Source organism: Meleagris gallopavo, chromosome 1 (assembly GCF_000146605.3).
Source record: "Meleagris gallopavo isolate NT-WF06-2002-E0010 breed Aviagen turkey brand Nicholas breeding stock chromosome 1, Turkey_5.1, whole genome shotgun sequence".
Classification (NCBI taxonomy): Eukaryota; Metazoa; Chordata; class Aves; order Galliformes; family Phasianidae; genus Meleagris; species Meleagris gallopavo.
The window spans coordinates 82133355-82144557 of NC_015011.2; the positions used below are offsets into that span (position 1 = coordinate 82133355).

Genomic DNA, 11203 nt, shown 5'->3' on the forward strand with positions numbered 1-11203 from the left:
CGGGAAATGGCGGAGCCTCCCGCCGTGCGGGTGCCCTTCCAGCTGCACCGGGCGCAGCAGCACGTGCCGTCACTTCAGTTTATTTTGCTCAAGCAAGAACAGAGCTGTGAAACGTCAGGTATATTTTATTTATTAACATACAAGAGGGAATATAAACTGCCGCATGTTCGGCTCGCTACAAAACAGCTGGAGAATCACCCCGCGCCCTCCTCCCAGCATCACGTATCCACAGCAGTACCTTTCTGAGGTGAAGTTGTACCAGAGTTTCCCTCACTGCTTCTTGATCATCTGTGCGGTGTAACAGAGGCAGGAATGGTGTTCCGAGTTCTACTTCGTGGTAACTGACTCTCTAAATATGTCCTTGTGATTTCTCCACTGTTTGTGTTCCATTTAAATGCACAGCACCCAAAACAGATGGCTATCAGAGTTATATATTCAGGATTCAAGTCCATTCAAGACAACTGCATCAATAGGTCACAGATTAGTAAATACGATGGAGGAGGTAAAATACACATCAACTAAACATGCAGAGCACCCTTCTCAACACCAGCTGTCAGTTCCATAGTCCCCCCCAGCTAGACTTGAGCACAGTGGAGCTTCGTATTGCAACACTGAGTAAACCCAAACTGTAATTTTCATTAATGAATGCAGATACAGTTTCCTTTGTGTTAGCACATCAGCTCTCCTTTCAATCACTGCCAGCTTTGGCTTTAGACTGTGCTTTTATAAGCCCGTAAGGCACATAAAATAGTAAATTCTCAGAGGAAAAGTGCCCCGATATGCTCCTACCAACAAACTATCTCCTCACTATGTTGTTCCCTTCCTTTTCATTGTCTGCTCATATCCCTCTACCACTGGAAGGGATCTCTATTTCCAGACGAATATGGATTGCTTCCACTCTGCATTCATTTACAGCCAGATAAACGCTTTGTCCTGACACTACAGTCTTTAGGAAACAAGTGCAGTCACTTAAATAGTAGAGCATTCTTTTTTTTTTCTTTTAATAAAAACATCAGCATTTAACATCAGTCTTTAAATGAAAACCATTTCTCAAAAGACATGATTAATTGAAACAACCCACCCCAAAACTTGTTTGAAGACACGAAGTGTAGAATATGAAGATTTTTAATTAAAACAGTCCAGGACATCAGAATTTACACATTCTTACCAGACCCTGTCAAATCAAAAGGCCTGCTTTTTGCTACAGTCCTCAGCTTCTTGCACTTCACTGAGTGTAAGGAGCAAACTTAGACAAGGCCGTTTAACTCCCCCATCTTAGACCAAACCACTGATGTAATTTAAGATTTCCAAAAGCAACACAATTACTTAAAGTTTGATTCACAAAATGTGAAGTTAGAATAGTGACTGCACATGTGATCACACTCCTATTGATATTAGAGATTTTTAAATAAACCAAAAATATGCATCTGGAATACATGCTAGCATCCTTTTGAAACTATGTAAGCTCCTCTTTCTCAAATTGCAAATACCAGCATCTTGGAGGGATTGAAGACAATCAATGTCCTTTCTTCCCAGACAAGAAATAACTCGATGGGTTATCAGCTTGAAGTAGAAGCCAAGCAAAAAAAAAAAATAAATAATAAAAATAAAAAAAATCTCTTAGGACTGAAAGCTTAAAACATATGCAGAGGAATTTTATTTATCAATTTTTACTGTAGATGATTACTTCAAAGAAATAAAATTATGCCAATTTTATGACTAATATTGCTGCTTCAGATATCAAGAGACTAACAGAATCTTTTATGGAAACATTTGTGTTGGAGGGCCCAGACAATAGTCCTGTCTCACTGGTGAAATGAGCAGAACCCACATTCTTCCATTGTGAAAGTCCATCTCCAGTGCTACTGAAGACTGTAATTTACCACCGCTCTATCATTAACTCCAGATACAGGTTTAAAAGAAACAAAAAACAAAATAGAACAAAATTAGCGAAACCTTCTTGAAATGAGTTCTGTTGTGTTTTTTTTTTCAGGGCTACAGAAAAAATAGCCAAATTCTTTATTCCACTAGTAGTGAAACTGCACCCCCCAGTAATGCCTACACGATCACACCACCTCCAGTCTAACTCAGTCCATATAAAGTCACATTTATTTTGACTTAACACACGTGGTTTCCAGTGATGCCTCCGGATTATTAGATTCCAGCGTCCCTGGGAATTCTAGTTTTTCACATATTGTCTCCTTTATGGGTAGATACTGAGAGATCTCGTTAGGTTCCGTGAACAGGGAAGGTGGCACATGCTACGGAGCAAAAAATTTAGATGAAATGAATGAACAAAAAGGAAAGAAAAGGATTCCAAAAAACAAATATTTATGGACAGCTGATCTTTACCTGATTTGAACACCTCAAAGTCACATGGCACAGAGAAATTTAGATTATTACTTCAAATATAACACATACGATCTCTTACTTCTTGAGTGCCATCAGTAGGTTAAGGAAAAGTATTTCATATTTCTAAGCAGCACATCTTATCTTCGCACAGAAGTCAAAGATGTTCCAGAACATCTACAATGTTAACGATTTCACTGGTACACACTGTCTCTTCAAGAGTGTAATTTTGGATGTGACCAGGATGGCCACAAGAGATTTAATTTTTAATGTCTTCTGGTCATTGCTATACACTCCCTGGAGCAACTGGTAATTGATACTGATATCTCAACATACATCTAAATTTGAAGAAGTCCACTACAGACAGTGTTTAGCTATTTATATGGCATAGTAACTGAGTGGATTTCACTTCTGCATTTGAAGAAATCAGTTGGTTTAAGTTCATTAATATCTTTCCCTTTAGATTCCTGCAGGTGATGTAGCTTCACACACAGACATTTGTCAGGACAAAAGAAAACAACCAAAACCTACACTGAATGCACAACTTTCTAACAACATCCCGTAAGCAAGAAGCTATTTAAATACAACCTGACTATCAGATACCCCTAACATACAAGGAATTATACTGCAACTTCAATTAATTCAGACTTGAGAATTCTTTTATCCTTTATCTACTGAAGCTGATCTAAGGAACAGAAAAGCAATCTGAAGTACAAGGCTAAAATGAAACCTAGATCAACTACCTGTATTTCAGAAGCCACCAAACTATCAAAAAGATCATGCCTGATTTAATTGCCTTAATTAGGAATTGCATATTGCTGAAAAATGATAAGGAGAAAATAATTGTGCAAAAGTATTCCCTCAGAAAGTTAGTATTATAGAATCATAGAATTACTCAGGTTGGAAGGGACCTCAAGGATCATCAAGTCCAACTGCAGCCTAACCACACTACCCTAACAACCCTCTGCTAAATCATATCTCCAAGCACCACATCCAAACAGCTCTTAAACACGTCCAGGGACGGTGACTCAACCACCACCCTGGGGAGCCCATTCCAATGTTTAACCACCCTTTCTGTAAGGGAGTGTTTCCTAACGTCCAACCTAAATTTACCTTGGCGCAACTTGAGGCCATTTCCCCTCTTCTTGTCACCTGTCACCAGTGAGAAGAGACCAACCCTGCTCTAGCTGTAAGCACCTTTCAGGTACTGGAAGAGAGCAATAACGTCTCCCCTCAGCCACCTCTTCCCCAGACTAAAAAGCCCCAGCTCCCTCAGCCTCTCCTCTTAGGACTTATTTTCCAAGCCCTTCACTAGCCTCGTTGCCCTTCTCTGGACCTGCTCCAGTACCTCAGTGTCCCCTCTGTACTGAGGTGCCCAAAACTGAATACAGTACTCGAGGCGAGGCTTCACCAGTGCCGAGTACAGGAGCAGGATGACTTCCCTAGTCCTGCTCACCACATCATTCCTGATACAAGCCAGGATGCCATTGGCCTCCTTGGCCACAAGGGCACACTGTTGGCTCATGTTCAGCCGACTATCCATCAGAACACCAAGGTCCCTTTCCATCAGGCAGCTTTCCAGCCACACCTCCCCAAGCCTGCAGGGTTGCCTGGGTTGTTGTGACCAAAATGCAGGACCCGACACTTGGTCCTACTGAAACTCATGCCGTTAACCTTGGCAGATCGATCCAGTCTGTCCAGGTCCCTCTGCAGTGTCCTTCTTCCCTCTGCCAGATCAACACTCCCTCCCAGCTTAGTGTTGTTTGCAAACTTACTGAGGGTGCACTCAATCCCCTCATCAAGATCATCAATGAAGATGTTAAACAGAAGCGGCCCCAGTACTGAGCTTTGGGGGACACAGCTCGTGACCGGCCACCAACTAGATCCAATTCCATTGACCACGACTCTTTGGGCCCGGCCATCCAGCCAGTGCTTCGCCCAGCAGAGCGTACACCAATTCAGACCATGGGCAGCCAGCTTCTCCACGAGAATGTTATGGGGGACAGTGTCAAAGGCCTTACTGAAGTCCAGGTAGACCACATCGACAGCCTGACCCTCATCCACTAAGGGGGTCACTTTGTCATAGAATGAAATCAGGTTTGTCAGACAGGATCTACCATTCGTAAACCCATGCTGACCGGGCCTGCTCTTATCACATTAGTCACATTCTACAGGTGAAGAAAAAAGGGAAAGTACCTAAAAATTACACTTTAGGTAAAGAATAGTAAGTCAACATTACAACTGGAAATGTGCCACAAATTATTCTGAGCTACTGCTTGGGTTTTAAGATAAGCTATTGAAATTATTCTGAGAAAAAACAAACAAATCTGTAGCAGCAAACAGATTCTGACTTCTAGTACAGGTTGTGAGCACATGGCCAGTGCTGAAATTCAACATCATGGGAAGTGCACTACCTGATTTTGTGACTGAACAGTTCTAAAATAATAACGAAAACAGCTGTTAACTGAAAAGTAGAAAAATTAACCCAACCCTATATATTGTAAACGTGATCACTGAGTCATCTACAAAGGCCAATCTGCCCTGAAATCCCTAAAATAAAAACTGCACATACAGAAGGACCTTCCCCCTTAGATTACCAACCTTTCAGAAGGATTACTGACAGACAGTATTTTCTTTGTGGACCATAAAAGAACGTTAAAAAGCAGACAAGGAAAACATTAAAAATGTAATACCTTTAAACTTGATATTTTGCTTTCTCTCGATGTATATTCTCGCAACATATAAGCCTTGTCAGACTAAAGGGAAAAGAATTACAAAGATTCATTACAAAATTATCAGAGTGCAAAATGAGCATTGTGAAAACACTGAATTCAGGAAACATTTGAATGCGATTGATCACAGTCCTTCAGCAGTACATTCACACTCCCAAAGACAAAGAACGGCATCTTTTCCAAAAGTCACCTTTTTGCATTCAACAATTTGAATATCGATGACTGAATGCATTTGTCAGCCTTCTCTCAGAACTCCTGCATCACTTCATTATCAGCTGGACAAAATAAGCAAACCTGCTATGTTCTGTCTTATTTATGGGATATTTCAACTCAGCATAGGTAGTTCTCTGCAAGGTTAAACATGCAGTCATAATACTAGACAAGCCAAAATCAAAAAAACCCACCCAAGCCCTTAGCAACAACATCACACCATTTACTGTTGTTTATTTTTTGACTTGTATTGCCTCTCTGTGTCTGTCAAATATATTTAAGTCATTATTTAGCATAAGCTATAGGCTACTCTGCTCACATAACACCTAGAACATGGTTGCTACTTCAGCACCACCATAACAAAATTAACCTGAAAGTTCAGTTTGGGTAAACTCTATGCCCCAAAGCATCAGTACTGAAGTACAGGAATATAAGCAGTTCTTCTCTGAAAGCAATACTGCAAGTGAGCATCTGTAAAACAGTCATAATGGTGAATGAGGGCTTACCTCATGGTGAAGCCTCGTGTCATTCATCCTGATCAGTACTCCATCAACTCGCAAGAAAAACCTCAACAGCACAAAAAAGCTGGAAGGCATGACTCTCTGGAAATATAAAGATGTGCCATTCAGCATATTACAAAGTTTTACTTTAGCCACGTGTTTACTTGTGTCAGAAATTTACAATGTAGGACTATATGAGCGAGCTTTCAGTAGTAAACTCCTAACTTGGCTTGGTGATACACTACAGCTATCACTGGACAGCAGAGCAGGCTGTTTCTGAAGAGCCTCGGGATGCAGAAAGGAAGATGGACACGCAACTGACAAGCTCCCTAACACAAGTGACAAAAAGATTTCAAGATAACAGTTTTCAATAACTCTATTTTTTAAGAGCAAGAATAAAGAAATTTTCATTTTAAATTTAAATTCTAAAAGGAATAAAATGCAAAGGAGTAACTACATTGTGCTACATCAGGTAGCTTGGTCACCAAGCCTCTTGTATTCACCTCTCAGTACTCACTATTTTTACACTCAAACTTGACACTCCATGATCATGAAGTTCGTCTTCAAACAGAAGTACTTCTTCAAAAAACATGATTTGTTCCCTGGCTTTCAACTTCTCTGTATTTATATGTTCTGTTGTAGGAACAACCTCGAGAAAAAGATGAATAGTTAGTATACTAATTTGCTGTCAAACTGCATAAAGTCTGTCCTGATCTTTAAAATCCTCCATTTGCTAGCTTTCTGAAGGGAAAAGCTCTCAGAGCACTAGGCTTAATACACCCAAAATTCTAAGAGGCAAAGTTAAAATTGAAGCCAGTTTCCAAGAGAAAACATCGAGCAAAGCAAGAATCAAGAATGGAAGGTTCTAAATAAACAGCCATCTGAGTACAGGTTTTGTAGCCTTCAGCAGCAAGCTGAATGTGGAAATATTCAAAAGATGCCTCATGCTTAATGTGCGTTTGAGACCTTCTGGGTTGCAGTTTTCTATGTAATTGGCATTTCTAGCCAACTGCAAACCCTGAATTCCAATAAGGCCTTCCCTCAGAAATCAAGTAACCAGAGCTTTTCCATCTTGTGCCTGTCACTTAAATATGAGGAATTACTGTTGCAAAAACAGAGCAAAACAAAACAACCTCCCCCCCCAAACCTGAAGTTTTTTTAATAAGCCATGATTTGATTAAGAGAATATGATGAGAAACTTGAAAAACCTCAAGGTATACTTTGAAGTCAGAAACGGAGAACCATGAAGAATTTATAAAAGCCTACTGACAGCTTCAAAAAAAGTGCTCTGTGTTTGACTGAAACAACACGTAATCAGCATGCAACGAAGGAAAAAATGCTTACCTTTAGTGTTGCAGTATCTCCCAGCAATGTTCCTTTGTAGTCAGTTGTGTAAGTCCAATCATAAGGCTTGACAACTTCCTTAGTGTGCTCAGTCTCACTCCTCAAGAAGTGAAAAAGAATACAGCATGCTTTGTAGTAATTATTAAAAACTTACAACTTCATATAAGGTTTTATGATTTCCACACTTACGTTCTAACTATTTGAGAAAAAGAGCAGTATTGTCTGTACTGGACTGATGATGTCAAGACTTAAGCACACAGTATTGGTTCTTCCACAACAGCTGTTATCATAAGGAATTAGAAAACCATTACCCAAATTCCTCTGCTAACATTGCCTCAGGCTTATGAGGCAAAAATCAAGATTTTTAAGCGCTGTTGTAAAGTGTTGTAAAGTTTGTAGTTCACAATCAGCAAGTAGGCAGAAATCATTCTGCTGACAACACAGAGCAATAATTAACAACATTACCTGTTTTTAAGACAGCTTTCATTTCTCTCCTTGACATATTCCTAGGAGCTCTGCCACTCATTTGGTAAATACTAAGCAGTACAATAAGTTCTCATGCACAGTGATTGCCTGTTATGGTTCTAAGGCTAAGATGTTGAACTATAGCATTTTGCACTTTTACACACCAGTACACACACTCTTGTAACGTGTAAGCCCCCATGAATTTGAATAAACACAAACAGAAGGAAACCATGTTAAACATGCAGTGAGTTTGAAGAAAGCCAGGAAACAACTGAAAAATGCAGCTGACACTGAGTAACAGATAGGATGATGATGGCAAAAAAAAAAAAGCAAAGTGATTCCTGCCATCACACACTGATTGCATCAATGGCAGAACTAAATACAACACTGTTTTCAGGAGCTGTCTGTTGCTTTAACTACTTTATAACAGTTTTGCATACAACACACCAGTACTTGCCCAGTGGTGATAAAATACTGTACCTGCTCTCTTGCCACTCTTCTGCACAAGCCACTTTGATCATACCTTGGCAATTATTGACACATTTTAAAGCATCTGTTGCATTGAACTCAATTCCAAAACCACGTTCATGCTGTATTTTCAAGATATTGTCTCCAAACATCATCTCTGGCAAGGAAGGCATCTGTAATTCTTCAGCCAATCTGCAAAGAAAAATAGCAGTCCAATAAGGAGACACCAGTTGGCCACAGTTGAATGAAAACAATCTGTTTATAAGTATTCTCTAGATCGTAGTAATTGACAAGACACACCATCAGTATGTCTTAAAAACACTGTTACCTTCTCAGTTAATCATTTGATATGAGTTACAGAATCACTGATCCTAAATGACTTTTCCACCATAAGGTTATTCCTAAAGCTTGCCTTCTCCATCAGAAGAGTAAAAAAGCCTCAAACAGGATTAAAGAAAAAAAAAAATGGTAAGGATGAAGTAGCAGCTTTCAGCCTATTGCAGACAAACCTCTGGATGATCCAAGAGTCACTTTTGCAGATGGTCAGAAAGTTTTATGAAAGGGTACTTATTGTCAGCAAGTTTAAACTCATTACACAGTGGCCCACACTACCATCTTTGGTACAAAATAGAGCCTGAAAATAACCAGGGCAGAGTATATTGAAAGCACAGAGCAGAACACACAACTACTTTAGGTTTAGGTAAGATATTAGGAGGGAGTTTTTCACACAGAGGGTGGTGACACTCTGGTACAGGTTGCCCAAGGAGGCTGTGGATGCCCCATCCCTGGAGGCATTCAAGGCCAGGTTGGATGTGGCTCTGGGCAGCCTGGTCTGATAGCTGGTGACCCTGCACACAGCAGGGGGGTCAAAACTACATGATCATTGTGCTCCTTTTCAACCCAGGTCATTCTATGATTCTGTGAGTCTACTGCTCTACTGATTTCCCAGCTTTGTAGAAAACGCACGCTGGTATTCATAACCTCCAAGCATGAAAGCTGTGGAACCAATTGAACTATGTAAATAGAATAAATACAATCCCTGCAGAAAATATAAAGCCGTTCCAGCTCACTTTTTATTTACGTCATTTTTATACATACAGCTTTATGCACACACAGACATTGTTTAGCAAAATATATGCTTTATACACCTCCACCATTCCCTCCCTACCACTAGGTGCTTTATTCATTAAGATTAAAGAGCTTATGCCATAACCACATACCTTTGCTTTTCTATCTTTTTCAACACATTGTGATCATCTCAGCATCCCTGAAAATCATCTAAAAGGACAAAGGTAATTTCTGAAATGCTATAGAGGCAACTGCTTAATTTAAAATAGCTACCACTGGAAGAAACTGAGCCGAACAGAAAACGTGTACAGCAGGTAGTTTCTAGGCCAGCAGTTCAGCTCTCTCTCTTGCTTAACAAAAAGAGTTAACATTCTCCTGAATTTTATTCCTAAGATCTTCATTTTTAAGAGACAGCATTTTGTGAAATATGTCTTCACAAACATGTCAGAAGAATGGAGTACTGCAGTAACAGTCCTTCTTCTCCTGCAGAACACGGGCACTGCTCAACTGAATGCTGAATCCTCTTTACAGAGGAATCAGTAGAACATGGGATTCAAGTTTTCTTACCTGCAACTACAAAAACTGCGGGAACGTTAGGGAAAAGCATTTAGTGAAGATTATTGTATGTATTGAGCACAGAATAAAAACAAGAGTTAATAACACCATTCCCACACTTGGAGGCAGATACATAGTTTAAAAAATAAGCATAATGCTGCTGTAATACAGAAAAAAAAATGAAGTTTACTTGGCTTCTTACAATGCAGAAAGAAAGCATAAAATTTCACAATGGTGGACTCACACAAGTAGAAAAACTGAGGGCAACACCACTGAAGCTTTCCTTCACAGCTCCCCACATACTTATTCTGGAAACTGCAGCCTAGAATTATCTGTGAAACTCAGCTGCCACCGAGGTCAGCTAGGGCCCTAACAGCTCAACTATTCAGCTCCACATTAGCAAATCTGACTTAAGCACTCAATGCTGACACAGCAGCGTTTCATCCAACGGCCTGACAACAGTGGAAATTAGTGCTGCGAGGAGAAAGCAAACAATCAATTTTTAATGAAGTCCTTTATGTTATTATGAAATAGCTTACAGGAGCGTGCATATCACATATAAAAGCATCTTAACGGTCCTTAAAAAATAATCAACAATCAAGCTTCCAGTCAGCGGGTGCCCGATCGCTGAGGGCCGGACCTCCACCACCGACAGCAGTCATTAACGAGATTCTGAGAGCCGCCCATAAACGAAACCAGCCCAGACTCTTTAAGAGGGAAAAATATAAAATAAGATGCCCGAGGTGCCGGGCACGCTGTGTTCGGACAACATCTCCCCGCCCAGACGCGGCGGTACCTCCGAGTACCCCGTTCCCACAGGCGGGATCCCCGCCCCGCCGCGCCCGCTCCCGCCTCACCTCTCGGCCTGCGCAGACTTCATGATGTGCGTGCAGACGGCACTCAGCTTCCACGGCCCGAAGGTGAAGTCGCGCCGGCTGCTCTGGAAAACGGGGTGCATGGCGAGGGCTGAGGGCGCGACCTTCACCGAGGCGAAGGCCGGAAGGGGCAACGGCGGCAGCTCACCCTTGCCCGCCCTTCCCAGCCCCTCCACTACGGCCGCGCGCCCCTCACGGCAACGTCGCCTCTCCGCAACTGCCGCCTCACCGAACTTCCGCTTCCGGGAGAGCGGCGCTGCACGCGGAGGCCGGAAGTCATGCGGCAGCGGCGTGCTGCGCGAGTGGGTTGGTTGCGCGTCCCTCCGCCTCTGCCCCACTCCTGGCGGCGCTCGGGTGGGGGGGAGGTCCATAAAAGTGACCAGGTGTGACAGCGCGGCAAGCGCCAAGTCCCGTGTGGTTGTGGGGAACGTTGGAGCTACAGCACATTGTCCCTCGCGCCTTCGGCCACACCCGTACCGCGCTCCCTAGGAGGCAGCAGCAGCCTCCGCCCGACTGCTGGGCGGCGTGCCGGCGTTCGGGGCTGGGAGGGCAGTTGGCCGCACTCTGCCCCTCGCCATGCCCGCCGACATCTCGCTGTGTAAAGCCGACCCACGGACGTGCGCTGTCAGCGGGGCCG

At 42.1% G+C, this 11203-nt stretch overlaps 2 protein-coding genes across 2 annotated transcripts in view; one reads left to right on the forward strand and one right to left on the reverse strand.

Moving 5' to 3' along the window:
• Window positions 1–114: 114 nt before the first annotated feature.
• Window positions 115–10952, reverse strand: TIPRL (TOR signaling pathway regulator). Its single transcript, XM_003202761.4, has 7 exons — window positions 10549–10952; window positions 8081–8260; window positions 7136–7235; window positions 6309–6440; window positions 5798–5893; window positions 5043–5105; window positions 115–2261 (listed from the first exon to the last, which is right to left on the reverse strand). Exons 1-7 carry the CDS (start codon window positions 10935–10937, stop codon window positions 2109–2111), a joined length of 1113 nt encoding a protein of 370 aa, XP_003202809.2. The 5' UTR covers window positions 10938–10952; the 3' UTR covers window positions 115–2108.
• The window catches only part of GPR161 (G protein-coupled receptor 161), an 11681-nt gene continuing 11408 nt past the window's right edge, over window positions 10931–11203 (forward strand). Inside the window, exon 1 of the mRNA XM_010719930.3 lies at window positions 10931–10949. The gene's annotated coding sequence lies outside the window, so the exon portion shown is untranslated. The remainder of the gene's footprint in view (window positions 10950–11203) is intronic.